This window comes from Syngnathus acus, chromosome 17 (assembly GCF_901709675.1).
Source record: "Syngnathus acus chromosome 17, fSynAcu1.2, whole genome shotgun sequence".
In the NCBI taxonomy this organism is placed as follows: Eukaryota; Metazoa; Chordata; class Actinopteri; order Syngnathiformes; family Syngnathidae; genus Syngnathus; species Syngnathus acus.
This window is the reverse complement of record NC_051102.1, coordinates 3,013,787-3,040,683: the sequence shown is the minus strand read 5'-3', so window position 1 is coordinate 3,040,683 and position 26,897 is coordinate 3,013,787. Positions and strand designations below refer to the sequence as shown.

Genomic DNA, 26,897 nt, shown 5'->3' with positions numbered 1-26,897 from the left:
GTACATGCCCAAGTCAGATCTTTTTTTTAGAGACTTTCACTTAGGCTACTTCTAATGAAATAATTTATTGAAATTAAAATCAAATAATTATAATAAACTTAATTATAATCAAATAAAAGTTCTCATTTGCGTATGTTCTTAGAAACAATTTAAAAGTGTTGTAAAAGATGATCTCATAAATCCATGACTACTCTGTGACATTGAAAAAGTCTTTAAAGTAATGTGCAACGCTGAGTTTGAGAAAATAGCATAAATACTGTACATTGTTTAATAGCTGAAGGCTGGGACAAAACATGGCGTGTATCTGCCACCCACTGACTCACAGATGGTGATGCTAATTGTGAGCACAGGCCTGAAGCACACATACGGTACACACTGTAGTCTCTCCACACTGTCAACTATTTATTTTTATTTTTTTGAGTGAGAGTAACACTAAACGTTAGGGACAAATAACTTGCCCTAAACCTGAAAATGAATATCAAATTAATATGGTGCGGTGGTGAATATTTGAGGGTGACATGTAATTGGATTTTCGCTCCCAAACCATTTATTAGCTGTAGTGCTGTTGGCTAAAATTTTGATTTACTGATAAGGGCTAATGTGTCTGAGTGGGTTGAAAAGAGTGAAATTGTCTGGAAGAAAGCTAAAAGGTGACTGACTGCAGGTGTTGAGCGCTTGTAACAGAATGTGGGTGAATAACAGGAACAGTGACCCGACTCCTGACCTGAAGGGCTCCAAGGAGATAAGACAACTAATTTGGCAATGCAACTGGGTCTTCTTGCAATCAGCCTTGCACACAACTCACCCACATCTAACCAGAACAGAACATACACACACATAGTTAGACACACCCTTTCAACTAGTGCCATGAATTGCGCAATAACTCGCCACCAACCGTAATTATGAAGACTTGCACCTTCTGGCATTGTTTTGCTATGAATCGCTTGGTCAAGCAAAGCAATAGTCAACGCCAATAAATTATTCACACAGAACAATGAACATTGCAGTATAAATCAAAATAGTGAATAATAAACAGGAACATTTCTTTTTCTCTGTAATAATGAGCCGAATATGAACATACATTCACAGATATTTACACAAATTTTGTTTTTACTTTTCCTTATTTACACAAACGCTATAAAGACATTAAACCAACCAATACACATCTTATTCTTTTGCATCCTTGGTGGGAAAAAAATAGTAGTGACATTTCTGACGCGTGTTATGCTAATATTTCTACTCATGACATTGACATTGAGTACCGTAATTTTCGGACTATAAGTCGCACCGGAGTATAAGTCGCACCAGCCATAAAATGCCCAAAAAAGTGAAAAAAACCCATATATATGTATATAAATCGCTCCTGAGTATAAGTCGCCCCCCCACCCAAACTATGAAAAAAAACCGCGACTTATAGTCCGAAAATTACGGTAAACATGTTTTTTGCATTAAGTTAATTACTCAACAGAGTCAGGGTTTAATAAAATAAGATTGTTGACTTGTTATTCGGTGACACCAGAAGCCATTATCGCCCACATACACGCATCTACTCACACACGTACACTCACAAATGCACAGACGCACACACACACAATTTCCTCAGTGAAAGAAAGGGCATCACGTCTCTCACGCAAAGTGAAGGTTGCATTGATTTTGCAGAATTTTTAAAGGCCACGCTTACAAGAAGTAACAAATTCTAGTAATAAACCGTTGTGTTGAATATGTTGCACTTCTAAATCTCATGTAACTTGAAGTTCTGCGTTTGTTTTGCAATTTGGTGCATCTGGCCATTGGATGTCTGTCGTGAGGTCTGTAAGAACTTTTAAGGACTTTAAAAAAGGATGACGATTTCAGTCCCGCTCCAAAGCAAAAATATGGAAATTGGGATTGGTCTATTACAGTAATTGAACCCATAGCTGCTTGTTAATGCTTGCTTTTGTCCTTTTGGGGATACTTGATTTTTGTTTAAGTGCTGGCATGGTTTTTTTAACCACATAATTTGTTATTTTAGGGCACTTATGTGAATGTGAACATTTGCAAAACAAGAGGTTATTTGTGGAAGAGGCTTCCATGGCAACTTAAGTGACATAAAATGAGCATCATTTTCAGATAATTGGTGCACTTTAGAAAAGATATGTGTTTTTATTTGTACATAAGCAGGGGTGGTGGACTGGAGGGCAATATTAAATCGTGCTGGTGATTTATGGGGACTGTTTTATGGGGACTCACAAAACAGAAAAGTATCAGGCAACTAGCAGAAGAGTGGCAGGTGGCTGTTTTGCAGTACTGCATGCAGTATCTGCAAATCTAATTCTGACTAAATAATCTTTTTATTATCCTTTATGTCGATGTGCTTCTTGGGTGAAAGACAATCAAAACCTATTTGAGAAAGTATCTCCTGTCTTTCAGCTGGGTTGTAATAGGACACTCAAGAATGAATCTGACAAAAACTATTACCGTGTGCCTCTTGAATTTCACACTCCTTTTTAATAAAGAGGGGGGGGGCGTATGTAATTTCAAATCCAATGTTCAGTCTCATTTACCACTTCTAATTTGGGTTCACAGAAATATCATCATTATCAAGGCAACTAAGTCAATGTGATAGATAGATAGATAGATAGATAGATAGATAGATAGATAGATAGATAGATAGATAGATAGATAGATAGATAGATAGATAGATAGATAGATAGATAGATAGATAGATAGATAGATAGATAGATAGATAGATAGATAGATAGATAGATAGATAGATAGAGCGAAAGAGAGACAGACAGACAGACAGACAGACAGACAGACAGACAGACAGACAGACAGACAGACAGACCAATTTGCTATACACACAATTTGTTCCTGCCATCTAGTGTTTCAGTTATCTTACTACAATATTTTTTCCAGATGCCTTTGTTGCAGTGTTTTTAACCGTCAGATAGCTTGTTACTGCCATCTTGTGTTACAGTTGCACTACCACAGCAAGAGAACTAAAAAGTAGAGCGAACGACAGAGACTTGAGATAATAAAAATATAGAAAATGTAACAATATGTTTTTGAGGGGGCCAGGCCCACCTCTTGCCCCTCCCTAGACCCGGCTCTGCTTGTCAAAAGTGATTTATTGGGTCCCTCGGGGTAGCGTATTAAATAGCAGCCTACAGCTCTCTCTGAAAAATGTCTTATTGCTGAAGTTAGTGGAACCTCACTCAGTAAATGTTTCACGTAGATTTTCACGTCTGTTGTTTTGAAAATCCCCGAAGGAAGCAGTACGTCGTAAGCCCAAGGATAGTGCTGCTTGACAGTTAGCCTCAAAATCGTGAGACTGTCTCAACTCTCAGCTGTGGAGTGAGTGACTGTGCCGCCTGTCATCCCCCATGTCCCGTTCCTGCCGATGCTCCCCGACGCCCACCATCAGCGTTCACTCCCACCCCCGCTGAGAGTTTGCATTCTCACCGGGTCCTGCCAGTCTATATTCAAGCACCCTGCTCTCTTCGAAGTTTGAGCAACAAAGTTATCAACTTTATACACCTTTTCTGAATGACGGGCGGTCGTTTCGACTTTGACGATGGTGGCACCTACTGTGGAGGCTGGGGGGACGGCAAAGCTCACGGCCACGGTGTGTGCACCGGACCCAAGGGCCAGGGCGAATATGCAGGCTCGTGGTCCAACGGCTTCGAGGTGGTGGGAGTGTACACCTGGCCCAGTGGGAACGTGTACCAAGGCTACTGGGCGCAAGGAAAACGACACGGACTCGGCGTAGAAACCAAGGGCAAGTGGATCTATCGAGGAGAGTGGACCCACGGGTTTAAGGGTCGGTACGGAGTGCGACAGAGCCAGAACACACCAGCCAGGTACGAGGGCACCTGGATTAACGGGCTGCAGGACGGCTATGGCATCGAGACGTACTCTGATGGAGGTAAGTTCGTGATACGGGCAGAAGATCCCAGAAGTGAGTTCCTCCTGGATACTATTATTATTATTATTTGTTTTGAGAAAACAGAATTATTTAATTTTATTATCATTATTATTATTATTATTATTATTTGTTTTGAGAAAACAGAATTATTTAAAAGCTTGCATGTATGACTAAAGAGTTATAACACTTTCATGTAGTTAGTTAGTTAGTTAGTTAGTTAGTTAGTTAGTCCTAACCATTATGGTGCGGAAAATACGGTACTTTAGGAATCTATTTACATGTATTTGTTATGGAGGATTTTGGAGGGATGTGAAGTACTCATCCCATTTTTAGAAAATTCTAGAATGATTGTGGCTATTTGTCATGTTGATACTTTTGCGCTATATTCTGACTGTCTGCTGTATGCACACTTGCTCCATTTTTGCTCCTCTTATTTATTATGTTATTTGTTTATTTATTATTTATTCATCACTCTTATTTATTCATTGTTTGTGCCTTCTTGTTTTTATTTTTTTTGTGGTGTTTACTTGTATGTATATTGTGTCCTATGTCTTGTCACCGTGGGATAGTGGGAACGTAATTTCGATTTCTTTGTGTGTCTTGGCCTGTGAAGAAGTTGACAATAAAGCAGACTTTGACTTTTGACTTTGACTTTAACAAAGACACATTTGTTGCAAAAGAAAGATTAAAGCGGGCTGAACATTGGCATTTATATGATAGCGTTGTGGCTGGGTGTAGGAAGAAGGAAGTTCATCCCTTGGCTACAAAAAGTCCATTAACAACAAAAGTCACAGTTTTCTATGAACAGACACTGGTTGATCCTCTAAACTTTAGCAATTGCACGTCGCTGGTTGACCATCGTTTTGTTGCGGTGAAACGTAATCCCACACATTAAACATGTTGGCATTATGATTTACACCAGCCATAAAGCTTGAGGATGCCGCAGAAACACATGAAACAAGATCGGGCTGATCCTGTGCTGAATCAGATTCTGTGCAGTACTCACAAAAGAGCCTTTACAGAATACTGGATTGGGGCATCTATCACAAACACTATGAAATGATCTAATATCAAATCTAAGAATGGGCTGATGTTGTCTTTACATTCTCTGTAGCTGCAATCAGTTTGCATGTTAATAATGGTAAAATGTCATTTGAAACTTGCTACTCTCCTGAGGTTGTCCGTTTTATTTATAGACACTGTACTGTATTGCTGACTGAACTCTTAGAGTGTGAGAAACATAGCTGATGGTTGCCACCATATGTTTTGAGCTTCTTAGTTGGCTGATCTCCATTGGCTAACTTGACATCAAGTATTTATTTCAGTGAAGAAAGGCTACATTTACCTTTCCCAAAACGTAGTGCAGTAGACTTTTTGATTTATACCGATACCAGTCTTGCTAAGTAGTTCCTATCATGAGCTGTTGGTGACAAGTGTGAAATACCCAGGAACTAATATGATTCCCATCCCACTACATTCTGCCTTTAAGTTGTCTACACTATTACGTACATTAAGTTTGAGAAACCATTCTGTGTATGAAAGGCAATTATCATATTAGTATTGTAAAAGTGAATAAGTAGATCATCTTCTAATGGCAATTATATAAACTGCCCTCACCAGTATGGTATCCTATCTCCAGCAAATATTTAGGACGTCTCCTTTTGCCAGCTTGTGGTTACATGAAACCTCCCTTCCTGGTCGAGTGGCATGTGCCTCTTTTGCACTCTCTCTTCATTTTTAGCACTGTTATACAACTCTGTCTCGCCGCTGGTCATATTTTACGTGGGTTACAGATCTAAAGATAATGCAGTCAAGGCTCATATCCCGCTGAGGTGCGAATGTCAATAATAATAATAATCAGATTTATATTACACTTTTCTGGACACTCAAATACGTTATTATTCATGCACTCACATATTTACACTCAGCTGGTAGGACAGAACTTATGTAGCCACATCTGCCCTGATACCGTTTGGAAGTGTTAGCGAATGTAGCGAATGTATGTTCGGTTAGTGATTACTAGATAAGTACAGACTGGGGAAACGTTCGCGACCTTGAACGAACCCTGAAACAAGGAATATCAGTGACCCTCACAAAAATTCGCCACCCAGTTCAATATGGGCTTTAGATTTTTAGACTGAAATCTCAAAGTTTAATAATGAAGGAGTAGCTCGGAAGGAGCATGTCATGGTTCGGCCATTACACAGCTGACACGAGTTTGTCCTGCGATTTTAGCTTTCAATACTGTATCGTTATAGCCCTAATTTCATTCACTCTGTTTTTTGGGACTTTCAGTCAAGTCAAGCTGGGCCTGTTGTAGCTACTGCTACTACCGTAGCGTGTTGGCCGACACAAAACAACGGGTCAACCAGCCGCTTCGAACGGAACTCACAAATATCGAGGTACATAAATGTGCATGCTACAAAATCAGGTCAGGAATATGTAATTTAACCTCAAACTGCACTATTGAGTCTATTGTTATTCTATGTCCTCGGTATACGATGGAGTTCTATTTCTACGTTAGCAGCGTAAACCCAATTTGCAAACAAGTCTTAATGCGCCATTGTCCTTAACATTTGCTATTGCAGGAGAAAGTCACAATTATGTTTTTATGAGAAGAGACTTGTCTTTCATTCTACTCCATCCATCCATTCACAAAAATCCGTGTGAACAACTCCAGCGAGTTAAAGATCACATTGTTGATTAGGGCCAATTTATCATCAATATTAATGAAAATGTTGATGAAAATAGTAATATTCTAATCCTGCATTCCAGAAAAGTGGAAAGTTGGACTTTTGCAATTTCCAACTAGGAAAACTGCACAAGAACACCTTTTTGAACTGGGAGGTCCGAGTTGCAAAGTCGGCAAACAAAATTCACCGGCGGACTACAATGTGACATCACTCGACAATGGCGACCGCATGGAGACATAGAATGGTAAAACAATAACTTACAAGATAATAAACATATATTTAGCATTATTATTACATTAATTTAGTTATTCAAAAACCTCACATTACAGCGTAATTTGTACTGGATATGAAAATATGCCGTTATCCACTTAGATGAAGTTATATGGGGAAATGAATGAAAAATTTTCAAGATATGATTGTTCATTATTCGCAAATTAAGGAAAATATGAAGGTTTACTGGAGGTCAAAATGTGTTGCGATAAACAAGAACAGCACCTTGAGGTGTATGTTTGGTTTTGGAAATTTTAGTTACCCAGTTTTCATTTATTTCCGTTAGTGCTTCAGTTAGCTTTGGCTTAGTGGGATTAGGGATTTTTAGTTCAACTAGTCTTTTTTGGTTTTGATTATTTGGTCATTTGGGTGTCACCTGCTGCCCGCATTTTGCACATGTGGATATGTAGTAGTTTGTTTCTGCCTGAAGCAGGGCTCTTGTTCTTATCAATCAACAAACTCTCTTTGTTGGAATAAATCTACTTTCAATCAGTTGTTATTGCCTGCTTTCTCCCTAGACGAACTATGAATTGTTCATAAGTGATTATATACTCAATTACCCCCTCTGCCGCCTATCCAAAAAGGAAGTTCTTAAAACGGCCACACTCAGCTGAAGGGTGGGCCATCTTGCTGGAAGTCCGATGCTGCCAATCTTTTCAACAAGCTGCCCTCTGGGGGTCGTCTTGCAATTATTTATCTGAGATTGAATTGGAACGTAACCGGTGGCATGCAGAGAGCCATGAGCGGCGTGGCGTGTGTGTGTGTGAGAAATTTCCACAGAAAGTTCTGTGAACTTCACTTGCAAGGTTCTATGTACTTCAGTGACTTCTAAGTTTAAAGGAGATTTTAAATTATTCTTTTTATTATTACTTCTACTGAGTCCTTCTACATTGAGATGCTACATTAAAAATCCTGATGAATTTTATTGATTCCCAAGATTTTTTATTTTCTTTGTCTTCCTTGCTCTAGGTACATACCAGGGTCAGTGGACTGGTGGGATGCGTCATGGATACGGTGTTCGTCAGAGTGTTCCGTATGGTATGGCATCAGTCATCCGCTCACCACTTCGAACCTCACTGGCTTCCCTGCGGAGTGAACACAGTAACGGCACAGTTTTACGAGACAGTCTATCTGACAGCCCTGCCGGCACCCGTGGTGGCTTTGTGCTCAACTTTCATTCAGATGGAGAAGGTTCTGAGAAGAAGGGTCTCTTTCGCCGTGGCTCTCTTTTTGGCAGCCTGCATCGATTGCGCAAATCCGACTCACGCTCATCCATCTCCAGTAAGCGCAGTTCAGCACGTAGTGAAACCACGATGAGTCGTATCAGTTCAAGTGATGCCAATTCCACCATCAGTTTCGGAGACGGAGACCCAGGTGATGACTTCTTGACTCTAGAGGACAATGTAGATGCCACCACTACCGAGTCCTACATGGGCGAGTGGAAGAACGACAAACGCAATGGCTTTGGTGTCTCCGAGCGTTCCAACGGCATGAAGTATGAAGGAGAATGGTTAAACAATAAGCGCCATGGCTATGGCTGTACTATTTTTCCTAATGGCACCAAAGAAGAAGGGAAGTATAAAAATAACGTATTGACCCGGAGTCTTAGAAAACAGTTCATCCCGCTGAGGAACACCAAAACTAAACAGAAGGTGGATCGTGCCACTGAAGGAGCAGTGAGAGCTGCTGCTATTGCCAGAACCAAAGTAGAGATCGCCATCTCCAGGTATTGTCTTTGTCATCCCTTCTTACTCATTGCCCAGTCCTTCCTAGGGAATTTACCTCCCCGGGTATATACTGCACATTATGAATTATTTGAAAGCTGGCCAATGAGTCACAATGATGTTGACAAGCTTAATTTGGCTTCCGATTGTATTTGCAAAATTGGACCATAGGTGACAGCTCTTATCCTCATTGAGTTTTTCTTGCTATCACTAAACTATGGACTTTTGCAGGACATCTCACACTCGGGCCAAAGCAGAGGCAGCAGATCAAGCTGCCCAGTCAGCTAGCCAAGACTCAGATATTGCAAGAACTGTGGCCAGAGAACTCTCACCAAATTTCCATCAGCCAGGTATCTACATCATTGGCACAACACTGAAAGAATTGATAATAGTCGATTATAGGAAGGTAAATTGATATTGATATGTTGGATAGTTTTCATGTGAGTTTTGGGAACTGTATTGCAGGCCCCGACTATATACGGCAGAAATACAATGTACCAGTGGAAGTGAAGGATGTCCTTGAGGAGAGTAAAATTAAGAAAACGCCATCAAGTAGCCCTCATTTCTACCGGAAAGGCACAACACCAACACATTCTCCATCTCAGAGCCCGAGCCCCAGTCCCACTCCCTCACCAACTCCCATCAAGAAGTCTGTTTTCAGCAGTAAACCATCTGCCACTGTCAGTCCACCAAAGCCTCCAGGGAAAGTAACAGCTGAGCCTGTAAAAGAAGGTAACATTTATTTTGATTGTTGTTTTGTCTACGTTGTGACTACCTGATGCAAAGTAGAATCTTTTGATGAAAGTAATAAAAATATGCTTGCTGCTTTTATATTCATTATTATTTATTTATTTATTTAATCGGGTTAGTATACATGTCATATCATACATGTGATGTGTTTGTTTATTGTTGAACATATACAGGATACTCATGACACTTTCCTTCTTTTTACAAACCAGGCATTACCAAGGCAGCATCGCAGCTTTCTCTCAAACAGGAAGTGAGGCAACAAGCAGAATCATCATCACTTAAACCAGCCATACCAAATAGTGGTCACCCTAATAATGGACAAATCCACCCCCAATATCATGGTTACTACGTCAAGGATGTCAAAATGTTGCCACCTGAAGAAACAATTCACCTGGAAGATGATTTTCACCCATCAAGCCTTGCGCTCTTGCCGCCCCCCACCAAGCAAGTTTGGGCACCACCACCAAAAGTCATTCCCAGTCCTTCTCCAGTGCCACCAAAAGAGAACGTCAAAGCTCCAGAGTCTTCCAAGCAGAAAGCACCGGAATCAAATAAACCAAAGACTTTTGCAGAAACCAAGAAAGCAAGTGTGGAAAGTAGCCCCGATATTATTGAGGATGAGTCGGTAAGTCTTAACGCAATATGATCGATTTCTAAAGTTCTCTCATCTGAAAAGTGTTTTACTACTATACAAAATAGTGGGCACCAAACTGCATGTTCATCTAAAGCAAACTCTTTTTTTAATTGCGGGCCACATCGTAGTTATGGTTTCCCTCGTAGCGCCTTTAATGACTATCTTATATTATTGCATACACACAACAGAATCCAGCACAAAAAAGTTTAACAATGTTCTAATTTATTTTCAAAGTGGGGTTTAAAAATGTTGCAATAGCTCACTATTATTAAAAGGGAAGAAAATTTACAATTTTGGTATTTTAACAAGAAACATTGAGTTGACACACAAGGTCACATTTGCGGGCCACATAAAATGATGTAGAGGGTCGGGCTTTGAGTTTGACACCTGTGACCTAAAGAGAATGTAGGCACTCGTGTTGGGTGTGTTTTGCCTGATTTGCATAAGATCGTGTGCTAAGGTCTCTGCTGCTAAATTGCATGCTCACCGCTCGCATCATTGTTTGGAAATGCACCGCAAGCGCAAAATAATGTTTGAAGTGTTAGCGGAAGCAAACATTTTACAAAAAGAAATACATTGCTCCGATAATTAGGGGGAAGCCATCAACTGATTAAAAGCCATGTTTTCTTACATGTATTGCTTTGGAAGTGTGTGGGAATATTTGTAGAATAGCAAATTTCATTTTTTGCCCTCCACAGGGTCCCAACTCGATCTTGGTGGCTCTGGTGATGTTATTAAATGTTGGTCTAGCCATTGTTTTTGTCCATTTCCTGACTTGACCAAATCTGAACTCAGGTAAGTAACAACAAAATACATTCATTTTTTTTTTAATCTTATAATTTCTGAAACTCAATTTTAATGATACCAATTTTAATAACATTGCATTGGATTTTTTCAGAATGAACAACATGTAAACATGCATGAATTGTTTCCAAATTGTGAAATGATGACTTCCTACATTGATCACAAGCTTTTCCGATCTTTCAGATTTTTTCAAAATTGTCACCCAAGCTGATAACTCTCCATCAGCCTTTTAAAATGGGTTCCAATCAGAATGGAAAAAAAATGGAGGATTGAAAATAAGAGGGGTGAGGAAGGAAAGAAGAAGCTGGCGCAAGAAGAAAGAAAGCAGCGGGAGAGAAAGATGAAACCAACGCTATCACCACAGTCTCCGGATGGACTGAACGGCTGTCTCTGGTGCTCGGCGCAACCTGATTGGACTGGGGATGATTTGCAATTCCACTTGCACAGTGAAAGTTGAAGCAAGTGGTCGCTGGTCGGAAATAGGAAGGGAGAAAATAACACCTGAGATTCAACTTTAGATTCTCAGACAGATTTCAAAACTACAGCACAAATGGACAGTTGATAATGAATGTGCAGACTTTGCAGTCTTTTTAAAATGGCCTCTGTTTTATCTCCATTTTCACTGAGCAATTCTTGAAACTTGGAAGTGCTTCAGTGCTGCAATAAAGTTTGTGCCTCATCCATTTCTTTGAAGAAAATGATTCTTTTGGGTGATTTATTTTGTCTATATGTTTTATTGAAATTATCGCTTTTTAGTTATGGTTAATACACAAGTGCATTTTTTCCGACTAGCTAAACCACATTTATGCCATTTAATTAATTACAACAGTGCACTTCAAGCTTTATGAAGCCAATCTACACATTTAATCAATCATTTGACGGTAAGTATGGAAATCAAGTTTTATTGCTGGTGAGAAAAGTATAATGTATGAGCTTTTATTAAATTTCACAAAAATATCTGTACTTGAACACATTTGTGCATGTCTGACTGTGTCACTTTTGTGTCCGACTCTGTGTATGGGTGGGTGTGTTGTACACTGGATATGTTCATAGATGCACTTTGAGCTGACGAATGTCGACAGCTGCCTTACTATTTTACAGAGTGACGTGTTGATGGGTGAAAAGGGCCCAAGCAGGAATGTGAAACGCTTGGCAGATTCTCTCCCTGCTGGGTCCTAGGAGAATGGATTTATTTCTATCAGCCTCTCTATTGATCTGCTTTACCTGTATGTGGCTTCGTTAAGGCCTGTCACAAATTTCCCAGTTAGTAACTGACAACAGGCAAATAAATGCAGCACCTGTATTTTCTTATTTGGACTTGTTCAGTGTTTGTGTTGTGCTAAGTATTACCCAACTACACGGAAAATATGCAACATTTAGTCAGTTAAAATATTAGCTACAGTATGTCACACCTTTTTGGATGTTAAACATGCATGCATATAATTTGCTTCTTTTTTACGTGTTGGAGCTCAGTGATCTAAATAGAGTAGCTGGTGGTGGTGTTGATTTTACTCCAGGCAACAACAACAACAAACATCACACATTAGAGTTGTGATTTCATATTGTGGGAGGAAGCTCAAGTATGCAAACCAAAGCAAGCATGGGGATAGTATGCAATCTCTAAACCGGTGTTTCTCAAACGGGCTAATTGTGGTGGTACCCCAAATAATCATTGCTTTTACAGTTCAGTTGTATTTATCATAATTTTTTAGTACGATACATTTGCATGTGATCTTTTTATTGTTCGTTTTTTATTTTGACGCTAAAACACTTAAAAACGTACACCCACAGTAAATTTGAAGGTGTTCTTGAACCATTTGGAGTATCTGCATAGTATTGCTGAAAGATCAAGATGACACTTTGAATTTTTCTCCTCAACAGTTAGAAGCTACTGCCTCTGAATAATGGTTTGAATATACACAAAAAAAAACATCAATTTTGTTGTATTTATTTATCAAAACATTTGCCAGGAAAATGAATGTAGGATCATTCTGGATCATCTCCTATTGGTGGGACATGCCTGGAACAGCTCACCAGAGAGGCGTCGAGGAGGCATCCTAATAAGATGCCAGAGCCACTGGTCAACATTTTTTGCAGTTGCCACTGACCTCCAATGGCATATTGAAAGATAGCTGTTCAATGCTTGGGCTGGGTAGACCTCCCGTATATGGTAATAATGCTTCAACCTTAACCTCTATAACTCTTTTCTAATTTGCATATTATTAACCATACATATACCAATTTGCATATTTATTTTTTCTATATTTATTGTTTTATCTGTGTAATCATAATACATTTAAAAATCACCTACCTGGTCTATGTTCACAGATATTAAAAAATAAAAATATTGTTAGATAAAGGTTGGTCAGCCAGTTACTTAGGTGTATACTAAGTCTTTGTTTTTTTTCATGTCCCTTGAGGAAATAGACGTAAATACTGATGTGGCACTCAATCATTGTCTAGTTGTCTGACAACTTGTCATAGTAATTGTTTCAGCTGTAATATATCAACATAATAAATTGCAAAATAATTGAACATTAATTTTATTGTTCATTGAAAGCTTTAATTTGTGATTTTTATTCACAGATAAATGTCTTTTGGACTGGTGATGCCATGATTAGTTATCAGGTGGAGCTAGATGTGTATTTTGAAAGTATTGAGAGGTGACAAGAAATAAAAGAAAATATTGTTAGATAAAGAAAGTGTTTGAGTTGCCTTTTTTCTTCGCATAATTGTTCGGAATTTCTTTTTCTTGTTTACTTGCCTTGTTTGCAATTTTTGATTTGCAATGTTGTTTAAGCATTTGTATTATGTTTTTATTTATTTTTTTACAATTTTTGTTTCCAGTTTGCTTGTACTTTAGTGTTTGTGGAGTTTAAGATCAGGGGATGTTTGAGAATATTTGTCATTTTTCACACGTCCTGAGTGTTGTTTGTCACCTAAATGTTGAACAGAGGCTGTGATGTACCGAAGTCAAATTCCTTGTTTGGCACGCTCAAACATGGCGAATAAAAATTCTTGAATCTTGTGTGATTCGAACTTCAGGGCCAGAATACAAAGCAGTGTAGACTTCCAAATTCTAACTATCAAAGAATCCTCGAGCCAGAATGCATTTTGGAAAATGAACAAAAAGACAAGATGCGTAACAATTTGGAAGCATATATTTAACTGATTCTGCTGAAACCTGTTAGCTGTACATTACATAAAATCATGGTCTTTCCATACAATCTGGTTTTAAGGTAAAAGGCTTGTCATAGCCCATAAGGTGGTTGTAATCCTGAGGGAGAAGAAACAAGTCAGGGTTCACTAGCAGCCCTGTGTTGTTGGCGTAGAAGGTGGTGAACATCTTGCTGACAGCTGGTGTAGTGACCTGCTTCTGGTGAAATACTGTCCTTTGCTCCGTGAGGAAAACACTGTAGGTTACCGCAGTATAAGTGTCCAGGTCTGGGTTGTGGTACAGACGGATTACGTAACCCTTGGTAATGAAGTGGAGGAGCACAGGCGTAAGGAAGGTAAAGAAGCCGATAATACCGCAGAAAGCCACTTGCAGGGCAAGGCCCTGGACTCCTAGTCCGGTTTTCAAGAAGATCTGTGGCATGAGACAGAGACTGGCTCCACTTGTGCTGTAAGAGAATAATTTCACCCCTGATACGAGACAAAGAGAAACAGAAGAAAAATAGTTACGTTAGACCTCGGCGCCTACTCGCTGGACCACATTTACTCCGACAAACACAAAGTTCGAATGTCTCAAATTTGTTTAATTCTCCCCACCCCTGGTTTCCAATCACTACCGATATCACAAATACATATTTTTCCCTTATATCAAGTTGGGCGATTACAGCATCCGTAAATAGCAAAATTTATTTAGCGACTATTTTTCCTCGGTCGTCACTTGCAGGTTAACTCAAGGGTAATATAAAGCAACTCACCAAGAACTGCAGTTCTCAGACTGCCTGTGTAAATCAGATTCCCATCATCTGATTGGGTCCCAGTAGTTAGAAAAGACGCTGGAGTGTGAGACTGTGTCTGCAAAAGAAAAAAATAACAAAAAACATGACTATTTATTATTCATCATTCCTTTATTATATTGTATGTCCTTGTTAACCCATATCATATCCATCCATCCATGTGTATTTTTATTAAAGTTAATAATATTCTACGGTGTATATATACTGTATCTTATAAAATACGTTAAGATTTTAGACACGAGCGGCAGGTCCATCACGACCTTAAATTCAGAATGAATCCTTGACATATCGAACTCGGTACCTTATATTTCAGATTAAGCGATGACCTTCTGACGGCATGGAGATGGTTTATCCTCGGTCGGCCGAAATTAGACACGCGCCACACGGCTTCACGTCGAGTGGCAGCAATGCATGTTGTACTGATCGAATTAGTAATGAAACAAACACGCGTCCTTAACATTCTATTAAGAGAATAAAGCATGTTTTCCTTGCAAATGACACCTAAAGATTGATTGAACATCAGAAGCGCCGAATACTAAAAACAACTTCCGCCTTTTTCTTCTTCTACGCGGAATCTCTTCTTCGCTTTTCCAACGGATGAATGACGTCACATCGAGTGTCCAGAGCATAGAGATATAGAATAACGTGATTACCAAGACACCACCTTGAACCATTCGCAACGATTATTATCTCTTGTTAGGCTACAATCAATTAATTTAGAAGTTGTTTGGCTTTGTTTTTAACAACCATCGATCCGTACAGTGTGGTTATTTCTGTAACCCGAGATAGACGTCTATTTTAGGTTATTCTATAGACCTAAAATAGACGTCTATATTAGGTCTATGTGTAGACCTAATTTAGAAGTCTATATTAGGTCTATAGAATAACCTAAAAAAGACGACAAATTTAAAGCCATTAAATATGAACTATTGAACCCTAAACTAGCTGTAGGTTGTATAAATAATGAACAGAGGTTGCATTGCTTTGTTTTAAACAACCATCGATCCGGGTGAAGTGTGGTATAATTTAATAATTGTTTCATAACAACATATAACCAGTATGCTTGTTTACAGTCAAGCTCCTCTGAGGACGAAGTCACCATCGCTGTAGAGGTAGTGTGGCAGAAGGGAGGAACACATCTTTATTCCATGACTGTCTGACAACAACTGTGGCTAGAGGTCATCAAAGATACAAGAGCATGACATCACAAAGGACAAACACATCACCCTAACTGTAGGCCTGCTGGGTGAGAGGCCTGCTACTGACCTCTGCCACAGTAGCGCATTTTGCAATTTTTTTTTTTTTTTTACTGGCTTGTCATCACCTCCTTTAGCACCCTCGTCATCCATCTCTCCACCCATTTTTATGCTAAATCTCTTTGCTGTGCTGTACAATAATTGTAGTTGATTGAACTGTCACCCACCAAGCAAAACCACCACAAAAATGAATAAAAATAAATCTTAAATACACTGACTGCATTAAAGGACAGCATTTATGATCCAGAGCAACAAATCAATGCTTTAATATACACCAGTACAACATCTATTTACAAAGGTAGCAAGACTTCTACATTAATATTTAAATATACACTATGTACATTTTGTCACATGTAATGAAGTTATGTTTTGGAACAACCAAACAATTAATAGTTAGATTTCAATTTGTATCTAAAATCTATGTCATATGTTGGTTGAAGGATTCCCAATCCAGCACGTGACTGGTCAAGAGGTGGGACTTTGATGGCAGGGTCCAGAAGTTCCATTTCGAAGTAAGCCAGAACTAAAGTCAAGAACTGCTTAATTTCATATATGGCAAATAATCTGCCAGGGCATTTGGTGACCCCAGATCCAAAGGGCATGTAGAAGTAGCGTAATTTCCTGCCATTGCGATAGAAAGTAGTTTTCTCCTGACCAATTTCATCCAGAAATCGGTCAAATTTATATTCCTGCAGATTCAAGAGGACAGAAATAGCCAATAAGCAAACTTGCTGTATATTACGCTGATCTTGTTGTTATATAAGTTTGAATGCTTCTTACATAGGGATCTTCATAGATTTCTGGATCGTAGTGCAGCATAGGAGGATAAAGGGCTATGACATCATCTTTGCGTATATGATATGCTTCCTGGTTGTCAAGGTGAAGTAAAAAGTCCTCTTTGGCAACTCGCACGTTCATGGAAGCACTGGATAGACGCATGGCTTCCTTTATGATACTGTCTGTGATTGAAAGATAGATCGATATAATATAAACATGAAAACATCAAATGGATTTGCAACAGTTTTCTTGAATAAAGTCTGAAGTGTTAAAATGTTAATGATAATTGACTTATTTATTGCAATGAACTCACCCAAAACAGGCATATTGTCCAGTTGGTCCCTTTTCAGATTCAATGTGGGGTCACTCGGCTTAATGGTCTGACCCGATGCCTCCAGAACTCTTTGCACCTCCTCACGAGCTGCTTTCATTGCATCTGGACTTCTACAAACAGATATAGGAGCAATGTGTTTACTGTTGCATGTGCAGTATTTTTGTTTCTTTATTATAGGTAAACGACAACATTCTTGATGTAACCGAATCAATTTGCTTTATTTGCAGTGATAAAATCAAAAGTAGGAACTTGATTATGGCTTTTGCACACTACTGGAGAAATTGATTAAATAAATAAATTCATAAAATATATACATAATGGTGAGTCATTAAAAAAAAAGAATTTGTCATACCTTATCATGTAAAAAAGACTCCAAAAGGTTGCAGGCAATGTATTAGCCTGTGAAGCCCAGAGCAGTGCAACATGAGTTCTGGCCTTGCTTACATCATTGAAGGTAGATAAGGAATCGTTAAGGATCATCCTCATAGAGATCAGATCCGAAACATTCTCCCTCTTGGATAAGTTTTCAGCATGCATTGTTTTTGCTAGATTCTACATATTTTTAAGAGAAAAAAAAGGCACAGAAATACCAAAATGAATTTTTACATCATAGAGACATGAAATAAATAGGTTATCATTTCATCCATTCAATTTCTTGTCAAGATTGCCACTGACCTCTCTTGCACTGTAGGCACTCTTAAAGACATGAATAGGGAGGCCAGCCACCAAAGCTGGGAAGATTTTGTCAAACTCCTTGAAATTTTCCAACGCATTCAGCACCAAGGCTTTCTGAGCTGCCTGCCGGGCTTGGCATTTATCCCCACCAAGATCTTTACCGAACAATGTAAGATAGCCTGACTCAAACATCACCTGGAGAACAAAATTTAAAGCGGACCAAATTAGTTTAATCAAGTCTGTGCTATGTGGAGTACAAATGGAAAGTTATTCGCTTACCTTGTAGCAAAAAGCAAAAATGCCATCTACTTCCCAGCGATCCATGCTGGGACTGAGAGTGTTGGACTTCAACATTACGTCTTGGAGATGCTCCATCATGCTGTCAATTAGCGAGGGCAATGCCTCACCTTGCAAAGTCTTCAAAAAAGTTTGGTGGAGATTTTCTGTGGTGTGGCCATGTCGAGGGTCAAAACTATCATGGCCAAATGCCTGGTGAGTTAGTAAAGAAAATTGAGAATAAAAATGTATTTAAAAACACACATTACAAGTAAAACAAACATTTACAAAAACTTTAGAGCTTCCAAATGGTATAAATGTACCTTTACTGATGTAGCAAAGTGGAATTTCCTCCAGTCCAAGTGTCTACCTTGTCTGATGACTGAGTGGTAGGAGAAGGGGTCACACAGGAAATGAATGTACTGGCCCGCAATCTTGCAGGTGAAAATGTGGCCATACTTCTTCTGACGGCTACGGAGGAACTGGAGAGGGTTGGCCCCAAATTGCAGAGCACAACCAAGGTATGGTATCAAACCATTTTCAACTGCGGGCTCTCCAGACTGCCTGTGGACAATGAAATAAACCAACTACTTCATTTACTGAGTCACTATTAGAAAGCTTAAACTAACAGAGGTTTTGTTTTAGCTTGATAATTGATGTTTTAAAGGCTTGCAAAGGCAACATTCGCACTTCCAGTCAATTCTTTTCCAAAATCAGATACGTCAAGAACAAATTTTAACCAGCGATGGCTTTATATCCAAAAATGTATTTTTGACACTCATTTGAAATACTATCTCATTTTTGAGGTATCATAAATGCTTTTCTTTTTGTGCACCTAAATTGAATATAGTCTTACCTGCGTCGTGTCCCCACAGCCAGCCAAAGGATGCAGCAGCACCCCACCAGCACTGCCCATATCAAAGCGATGCTTATTATCATATTGGCAATAGTAGTAATGATGGGATGTTCCAACAGAACAAAAGGCTTTCCTGCAGTTGTTTGACAAGAGATCAAAATTGTGTAATCAATCAATAGTTTTACATGTGCATGAGTGCCTATGTGCCATTGATCAGCATGAGAGTGATGACACATTCGCATGTAGGAGGTTTTTATAACACATTGTGTCTTGGGGTGGGCCCAAAGGCGGACCAAAAATTTGCATTATGTCATCACTGAATATCAGCCGGGTGATGATTTGTCACTATTTCTTAGTCACTCCGATTGCACCAGATTGTCTATTTATACTCTTTAAATAACAATCCCCTATGTGGAACGTTATTAGATTTTGCAAGTGATTTTAACTCATTTGTAACATACCCTCTATAATCAGTCAAAATGACTTTTCTATCAAACACATGTGTGCAATGACTGAGTGGGCTTGTGTGGATGATGGCCTTGACCAGAGTCCATGGACAGTGTTACCTGAAAGACATAAGGGTTGGTAAATAGATTCAAGGTCTCTTCTTTGCGCTTGTTTTGTGTTCAATGTAACTATGTGTGATGAGGCAGATGGGGGAACAGCATGTGATATGTACTTTATTCAATTCTGTGTATCCAGCGAACACGTGTGTGGGGATAAATTTTAACTGTAAAATACACAGACGCACAACCTAATTTTAACAGACTACTTTGGAGAAGGGGTCGTTTGTTAGCCCTGTTGGGCAAATTACTTCCAAAATGGAGTTAGTTACAGTTAATAATTTAATTACTTCTTCATAAATGTATATGTGCATTACGCTGTGCGTTACGCAGTGCGTTACAATGTGCGTTACGCTGTGCGTTACGGTGTGCGTTACGCTGTGCGTTGCGCGTTGCAAAATGTAATTAGTTACAGTAAATAATTTAATTAATTCTTCATAAATGTAAATGTTCGTTGCGCTGCGCGTTGCGCTGCGCGTTGCGTTAAGCTGCGCGTTGCGCGTTACGCTGCGCGTTGCGCGTTACGCTGCGCGTTGCGTTGCGCTGTGCGTTGCGCGTTGCAAAATGTAATTAGTTACAGTAAATAATGTAATTAATTCTTCATAAATGTAAATGTGCGTTGCGCTGCGCGTTGCGCTGCGCGTTGCGCTGCGCGTTGCGTTCAGCTGCGCGTTGCGCGTTACGCTGCGCGTTACGCTGCGCGCTACGCTGCGCGTTACTCTGTGCGTTACGCTGTCCGGTCCAAGTCACGTCCAAATTTGTTTTGTTAATTAGTTTACTTTGTTGCCTGTAGTTTTAACTTGTGATCACCGAAGCATCCATAGTTCTCAAACCCTTGCCTTGCCTTGCCTTGTCTTGCTGCCACAGCTCACAGTTAAAATCCCTTTTGGTGTTCCTTTTTTTAAAATGATTTTTTGCTTTGACTTTGTCAAGACTCTCCCTTTTGGAGCACTTTTTGAACTTTTTGCATTCTTTTTGTTCCCCTGTCTGTTTGTGCTTTGCTTGACTTTTTAATTCATTTAAATAAAAATTATTTGATCAAAGTAACTATCTGTCAATCTTATGAAAGGTCACTTGAAATGTACAGATCTTCATTGTAGAACTCGAAAGACCTGATTGGAAATTGGATTGCGGCGCTGTAAATGCTGATAAAGAGTGATATGTATTATCCTTGTGAATTCAGCTGGTCCACTTGTCAAGGTCAAGGCTGCAGTGATTGACTGACGGAGTGAGTTGTATTATTCTCTTGGCATTCGCAGTTGTGTGACCTTTGTACCCGTGTAACCGAAGCTATTGCGACATTGAGGACTCCATGACTTTACTGAGACTCGTTTGAAAAACACTGCAAGCCACACTTCTGCTAAAACATCAAGAGATTTGAAAACTGTCATTGTAAGATTAGTTTTTCTTTTTCTTTTTGCATTTAATGCACTTTGGCTGTCTTACACATTGGTATCAATGAAAATTGGTCAACCTATATATTATATGTGTCATAGAATGTTTTACCTTAACAAATAATCCTCTCAGGCTCATCTTATTCACCCATACTGACCTCACTCCAGTCATCTGTTGTAGTTAACATGAGTTCACACTCAAATAACCTGGAATGGCCCTCCCTCTTTTAGGTCACTATGGGCTAAATTGAATCTGACTTTATGGAGCTCTGGATTGTTGACACATGAATTGTGACACATCCACTTACTGTACATGCCCAAATTCAGAAGTGGAGGTTTCCAGGGGGTAGAATGAAATGTTTTAATTATGTTACATTAAACATGACCAGACTAAAATGTTGTTTGAAAGGTAGTGATTTATCTGTGTCTTGCAAAAATGATTAATGAAATTAGTCATCCACCAAACCAAAAGTTGAACGCTGATCCCCAGAATTTGAATGCCTTTATTGTCATTACATAATACCCCAAAAATGTACATTTTAAATATCAAGACAACATAACAGCATTGGAAACACATTGGTCATTATCAAATAAACACAAAATCATTGAATAATTTAAAAGCAATTCTCTGAATGATAATAGAATATGGATTGATAAATGCATATTCTCTAAGATCATAAATTATTTTCACAGTTTAAAATGCTTTTTCTTTTTTTCTTAATCCACCCAGCTCGAAACCCTAGCTAATGTTTAGCTATGTGTGTATGTTACATAAGACTTTTCTATGCCACTTCTACTCATCAGGTTTGCTGGTGAGTTGTAGGGTTCCAGCTGACTTTGGGAAAGAGTTGGCAGAAACGAGAGGTAGTGGAGACTGGAGACAATTTTCACATTTGTGTTTCAAACTTTAGGGTGTTTTTTTTTTTTTTTACCCTCGGGTGTCATTAAACTAGATTTAACTGTCTACCAATCAATCGCATAGAAAATATCTATTCAATTTAAGTAGAAAGCCTTGTTTTAGTTTGTAAGGTAAACGAAAATAAAGATTATCTATTTTTATATGCAAATTTGTCTTGGTTCTTTTTTATTTACCTGTTTTGTTTATTTAGTTTTTGATTGCGCTTTACTGTAGTACTGAAGGGTTTCGATACAAACTCCATACCAGTAGGGGCGGTAATGCACCATGAAGAACAAGATGAAGAACAAGATGAATAATAATAAGAAGAAAAGAAGATTAAGAAAAAAGGAGTTTTATTTTTTCAGACAACTACTATTCACTCGGCTGCAAGAAAGACATATGGACATTAGCCTACTGAAAATGTTCGCACTAGAGACAGCTGTTACAACTTTCCAGTTACCTGAAGAATATGGGATTACTGCACAGAATATAGAGCTACTAGCTACAATTATTTATTTTATTTTATTTTATTTTATTTTATTTTATTTTATTTTATTTTATTTTATTTTATTATTATTATTTTTTTAATTTTATTTAATTTTATTTAATTTAATTTAATTTAATTTAATTTAATTTAATTTAATTTAATTTAATTTTATTTTATTTTATTTTATTTTATTTTAGTTTAGTTTAGTTTAGTTTAGTTAGTTAGTTAGTTAGTTAGTTTGTATTTAGGGGAGGGAAACTCTTTAACCACACTCCAGTCCAGATGATGGCGGTAATAACCCGTAAAAACTGATTGCCAGCCGCCATTAAACACAAAAGATGAAGAAATAAGACGAAAACGAAACTCTGTTGTGAACCGCCGTAAACGCTTCAAGTGCTATTTTGTCTGTCACTGATGCGTTTGATAAGTATTCATATCCCTTATTCTTTTGTATCGAGCTAATAATGAGTTTTGTTCAACCAGCGCGGTTTTATAAACATCTGCCAGTATGGATCGTAGAGGACCACCACGATGTAAGTCAGTGCTACTGTGTTGTATTTGTATTGTACTGTACTTGAGATGTCCCGGCGAGTGATGGCCAGGTAAAATAGTTAATAAGACTTGAAGTAGGGACATGACTTTCTGCCATTTTTCGTGAGTTGATTTTCATGTGAGCACGTCGCGCAGGTCTGTTTTGCAGTTCAATACTTGTCAATCTTTGGGTTGTGAAAAAATACAGATATTTCTTTTTCATCGGCGTGGAAAGATGGGGAGATTTTTTTTTTTCATTGGCGTATCGGCCCACAATTTCTTTAGCCGCAGGGGCGGGGGGTTATTTGGTAACCGTTTTCTTGCCTTATATTAGGGATTGTCACCCGGTGGTCTGCGGCCCTCTAGTGGTCTGTGGCGGTATTGCACATGGTCCGCGAAATTGGAAATGGAAAATAATTGTAACGTTTTTAAAAATAAAATGGATTTATTTTTATTTAGACTTTATTTATTTTACGTCAACCAAATCAATTGCAGTGTCCATGCGTTCGTCCATCGGTGTCGCCATGTTTGTTTTGTGATTGGTCCGCATCACCAGTGGTTTGGCTCGGAGAAAATCATGACTCGATGGATTCTCGGGGTTTTTATGAACTCACAAATACCACAAAAGTTCAACTTGCAGGCAAGGTTAGAGCTAACAAGTTTACTGAGTGAATGGAAAATATCAAGCTATTTCTGCAGACATTTCTGTGTGGTTGCAGTTTGATCATTTCAACAAATAAATGCAATCCATTTTCAAAATGTAAGCTGCATTTGTTCTTGTCTTCTCTAGGTGGTGTGCCATATATATCGTGCCATTGCAACAAGACATCTCCCCATGAAGAACATTAAGCTTATTCATTTAGACTCCCATCCAGATCTACTCATTCCTGTCAACTTGTGTGCTGATACAGTTTTTGAAAAGGATAAATTGTTTAGGTATGTTTTGTCAAGAATTGAATGAAATCCAATCACTGAGTAGCATCTGCAGCCTTGTGAAGGCGAGCGCATCCACAGTGTACGAGGGACCTTGAGGGGTTTGTGGTCGTGGGGTGCGCCAACAAAAGATGATGATAATAGGGTTGTGTGTGCAGTGTGTTATTATAAATGTGTCATGCCTTGTCTCAGTGTAGAAAAGAGGCAGCATGGAAACGTGTTGTGCCGCCGAGACAAGTGCAATTGCGATGAAGTACTGGCTGATGGATGGTTCTAAAATTTCTAAATCTCAGGTTATTCCTGTCCACAACCAACGCGGATCTGGAGATTTCTAAAAATCTCCACTTCGGCCGAAGTTTTCAGAGTTCTTAGCTTTTAGTCATGAAAAAAATCTCAGAGGACATGGATGACAGAGCAAAACGCAGAAAAATATCTGGTTTGTCTCCCTTAAATAGCGTGCCATATTGTTATGTATTAGATAGTAAGACTGACATTGTGCTTCAAGCCATTAATTACAGACATCTTTTTTTTAGTGAGTTGAGTATAGAAAACTGGATCATGCCCATGGTTTATGCTGGCCACATCTCTTGTGTGGCATGGCTACACCCATACTGGTCACAGCAAATCATGGAAGGGGAACACAAAATGACTGTTGGCAAAGATTCATCCACAACTACCATTAGGTATGCGCAAATTCTAAATTGGTTTTGATTCGACTATTTTTTTTGTCTTGACTTGTCATCAAAGTATCTTTTACATAATTCTCTCCATTTTCGGCAGGGTGACGAGTAAAGATCATTACTTCCTCAGTGATGGCTTGTATGTTCCAGAGGAGCAACTTGAAAACCCCAAACCCTTCAAATTAAATGTGATCAAAGTCAATCCTGTTAATCATCAGCAACCTTTTGCAGGTATGTATTCAGCAGAGGCATCTCCCATCGGCATTGCCAAAATACTTTGCTTTTTTCTGCCCCCCAAAATAAATATTGCAGAAATGAAAACAGAGGAGGATTCTGAGACACAGCTTGCCAAGAAACCCAGAAGAGAATGTCCACAAGTTGGGGACACCAGTTGCTCTCAACTCCTTCCAAGAACTGATATACCAGATGCCAGGCAAGAACAAAGCTGCAGTGTAAAAAGAGATTGCAACGATGGAAATGAAGAAGGATCCACAAGTTATGTTATTGAAAGGATATCAACTGTCCTGAATCAAACAGAGCCGTACATCCTGGATATTGACTTAGATTTCTTCTCCTGTAAGAATCCATTCAAGGAACTATATACAGCGGTACCTACTATGGCTTACTATTTCCATTTTGTATTTGTGGATGTTGTTACAGTGATTGTTTTTGTGACGTGAATGTGCGGAATTTTATTCGCATTTACCATGCAACATAATTAATTGATTTATGGTCTCTTTTTGAAGGAGGAATATACCATCCTTCAGGAACTCTACAGCTTCAGAGGACCTGCTCCGACTGCTAATGAGGTCAGACTTCCATAACACTCCAGAATGGACACTCCTACATTTCAATATATTAACCTGATTTTATTTCCATGTCCAGGAGGAACTTAATGAATGTGTTGATCATCGTATTCAACAGTTGGAAGACTTAGAAGCAGCATTTGCTGATCTGATAGAAGACGATCGAGAAGAGGTTGTTTCACGTTGGGTTGGCAAACTTGGGTAAGGACAGCTTTCCTCAACATTGATCAAATGTTCTCTCTTTCTTTTCGTTTTTTAGTCCCCACAAAGAAATTACCAGTGGATAATTACTTTTTTGTGTCTTCAGAAAGGCGTGTTTTGTCCGCCTGGTTTCCAGTTTGAAGTCACGAAATCCTCACCCAGATTATGAATTGGTAAGAATGATCAATGATTGCCACAGATTAATATACGTAATAATGACTCTCTTTTTGCATTGATTCATTCATTGATTCAGATGTTCACATCTGACTTTGTTCACTTGTACATTGTTGTCATTATTAGCTGTTGATTTTTTTTTTTCTCATCCTCAGGTACATCAGGCAGGTTTAACCTGTGACTCCATCGAGTTGCCCCATCATATTAGCTCTGATGAAGAGATCGACAGACTTGTATCAGCTGTACAACGGTTTCTGAAGCACCTACCTTTACCTACTCTGGTGACAATGTCCAGGTGAACAATTAGTTATGTTAGTTTCAGAGCCCAATGAGTCTAGGGCATTACAGTGAACCCCTGTGTATTCACAGTTTGGCATTATATGATTTATATATACATACCTGTATACAATGAACCCTTGCTATAATGCAATTCGTATTCACCAATTTTCGCTATTTGCTCATTCCCTATCCTCTTTATATAGATGTAAATAGCTAGAGTTCACCGTACCGACAAAGAATTGTGATTGATTGTATTCTTTGTGCGTTTTTATATGTGTTTTAGATCCAGTCTTGATGAATACTGCCCTGTAGAACAAGTGGATTTAGTCCAATGCAGAATACTGACTGTATTAGAAAAGCAGTATGGACCATTGGACATACAAAAGGACTATGAAAATACTAAGACGGAGGTTCAGGACCATCAAGCTCAGACCCCATAAGGACTCCAGGACTGTGATCTAAATTGTGTTTTGTCAAGCACTGTCTGCATGTAAATTTCTATTGTTGCATGTTAGTTTCTGGTTTATGCCAAGACTGGTAAAAACAACAAAAAATATTTTTTCTTGCGGATTTTTTCTTGAGACACAAGTACACATTTTATGCCATTAAGTGTGCGCTCTCGGAGCACATAATGGGGAGAGCGGTCGCCGTGAAGGAACCGCTTCAATCCTGCGCGTCATAGGTTCAATTCTCTAACGCAGGGGTGTCAAACTCCTTTTTTTTCGCGGGCCGCATTGTAGTCATAGCTTCTTTCCGAGAGCCATTACGACTGTCAACCCAAATAAATGTATGAGCACCTCATATTATATATAGTAAAAGCTACAAAACAAACTGACAAATAACTCGTTTTCAAATCAGACGAGTAAAAACTGGTCAAATATTTTAAAAAAATGTTTATTAAAAGTGAAGACAATTTGCAATTCTAGTAATGACACACGAATTTGATGCAGTTTGTCTTCGCGGGCCACATAAAATGATGTGGCGGGCCGTATCTGGCCCCCGGGCCTTGAGTTTTTGACACGTGCTC

General features: G+C 38.8%; 4 protein-coding genes across 6 annotated transcripts; 2 read left to right on the top strand and 2 right to left on the bottom strand.

Annotated features, from left to right (window-relative positions):
- Window positions 1–3,311: 3,311 nt before the first annotated feature.
- Window positions 3,312–11,483, top strand: LOC119136992 (junctophilin-1-like). The gene is made up of 7 exons (XM_037275934.1): window positions 3,312–3,907; window positions 7,840–8,596; window positions 8,826–8,944; window positions 9,060–9,326; window positions 9,554–9,969; window positions 10,677–10,773; window positions 10,966–11,483. The coding sequence occupies exons 1-6, from the start codon at window positions 3,529–3,531 to the stop codon at window positions 10,755–10,757; spliced, it is 2,019 nt and encodes a 672-aa protein (XP_037131829.1). The 5' UTR covers window positions 3,312–3,528; the 3' UTR covers window positions 10,758–10,773; window positions 10,966–11,483.
- Window positions 11,484–13,921: 2,438 nt separating this feature from the next.
- Window positions 13,922–15,326, bottom strand: tmem70 (transmembrane protein 70). Its single transcript, XM_037275935.1, has 3 exons — window positions 15,052–15,326; window positions 14,712–14,808; window positions 13,922–14,427 (listed from the first exon to the last, which is right to left on the bottom strand). Exons 1-3 carry the CDS (start codon window positions 15,268–15,270, stop codon window positions 13,991–13,993), a joined length of 753 nt encoding a protein of 250 aa, XP_037131830.1. The 5' UTR covers window positions 15,271–15,326; the 3' UTR covers window positions 13,922–13,990.
- A 545-nt stretch (window positions 15,327–15,871) lies between these two features.
- Window positions 15,872–19,151, bottom strand: LOC119137423 (cytochrome P450 7A1). 2 transcript variants are annotated; one of them, XM_037276724.1, is made up of 9 exons: window positions 19,061–19,118; window positions 18,925–19,015; window positions 18,392–18,632; window positions 18,072–18,281; window positions 17,793–17,987; window positions 17,470–17,669; window positions 17,097–17,227; window positions 16,787–16,965; window positions 15,872–16,695 (listed from the first exon to the last, which is right to left on the bottom strand). In XM_037276724.1, the coding sequence occupies exons 2-9, from the start codon at window positions 19,005–19,007 to the stop codon at window positions 16,393–16,395; spliced, it is 1,542 nt and encodes a 513-aa protein (XP_037132619.1). In that variant the 5' UTR covers window positions 19,008–19,015; window positions 19,061–19,118; the 3' UTR covers window positions 15,872–16,392. The 2 variants fall into 2 exon arrangements, with proteins under 2 accessions (XP_037132619.1, XP_037132618.1); XM_037276723.1 differs by having other exon boundaries at window positions 18,925–19,151.
- A 3,426-nt stretch (window positions 19,152–22,577) lies between these two features.
- c17h5orf22 (chromosome 17 C5orf22 homolog) lies at window positions 22,578–26,668 on the top strand. Of its 2 annotated transcripts, XR_005100910.1 has the most exons (11): window positions 22,578–22,799; window positions 23,588–23,733; window positions 24,264–24,413; window positions 24,511–24,641; window positions 24,723–25,018; window positions 25,157–25,219; window positions 25,296–25,417; window positions 25,524–25,590; window positions 25,747–25,886; window positions 26,154–26,418; window positions 26,502–26,668. XR_005100910.1 is itself a non-coding variant. In XM_037276706.1 (10 exons), exons 1-10 carry the CDS (start codon window positions 22,731–22,733, stop codon window positions 26,308–26,310), a joined length of 1,341 nt encoding a protein of 446 aa, XP_037132601.1. In that variant the 5' UTR covers window positions 22,578–22,730; the 3' UTR covers window positions 26,311–26,428. The 2 variants fall into 2 exon arrangements, 1 of the variants encoding a protein (XP_037132601.1); XM_037276706.1 differs by lacking the exon at window positions 26,502–26,668 and having other exon boundaries at window positions 26,154–26,428.
- The last annotated feature ends 229 nt before the right edge of the window (window positions 26,669–26,897 follow it).

Bases quoted from the DNA above. Each gene is read 5' to 3' on its own strand.
- LOC119136992 (XM_037275934.1), top strand. From the start codon at position 3,529: ATGACGGGCGGTCGTTTCGACTTTGACGATGGTGGCACCTACTGTGGA. The intron at 3,908-7,839 runs GTAAGTTCGTGA...TCCTTGCTCTAG, and splicing joins CGAGACGTACTCTGATGGAG to GTACATACCAGGGTCAGTGG. The intron at 9,327-9,553 runs GTAACATTTATT...TTTACAAACCAG, and splicing joins AGCTGAGCCTGTAAAAGAAG to GCATTACCAAGGCAGCATCG.
- tmem70 (XM_037275935.1), bottom strand. From the start codon at position 15,270: ATGTTCAATCAATCTTTAGGTGTCATTTGCAAGGAAAACATGCTTTAT. The intron at 14,809-15,051 runs GTACCGAGTTCG...TTTCTTTTGCAG, and splicing joins CGCTTAATCTGAAATATAAG to ACACAGTCTCACACTCCAGC. The intron at 14,428-14,711 runs GTGAGTTGCTTT...GTCTCGTATCAG, and splicing joins TCTGAGAACTGCAGTTCTTG to GGGTGAAATTATTCTCTTAC.
- LOC119137423 (XM_037276723.1), bottom strand. From the start codon at position 19,007: ATGATAATAAGCATCGCTTTGATATGGGCAGTGCTGGTGGGGTGCTGC. The intron at 18,282-18,391 runs GTACATTTATAC...CTAACTCACCAG, and splicing joins ACTTTGCTACATCAGTAAAG to GCATTTGGCCATGATAGTTT. The intron at 17,988-18,071 runs GTAAGCGAATAA...TTTGTTCTCCAG, and splicing joins TTTTTGCTTTTTGCTACAAG to GTGATGTTTGAGTCAGGCTA.
- c17h5orf22 (XM_037276706.1), top strand. From the start codon at position 22,731: ATGAGTTTTGTTCAACCAGCGCGGTTTTATAAACATCTGCCAGTATGG. The intron at 24,414-24,510 runs GTATGCGCAAAT...CATTTTCGGCAG, and splicing joins TCATCCACAACTACCATTAG to GGTGACGAGTAAAGATCATT. The intron at 25,591-25,746 runs GTAAGAATGATC...TCTCATCCTCAG, and splicing joins CTCACCCAGATTATGAATTG to GTACATCAGGCAGGTTTAAC.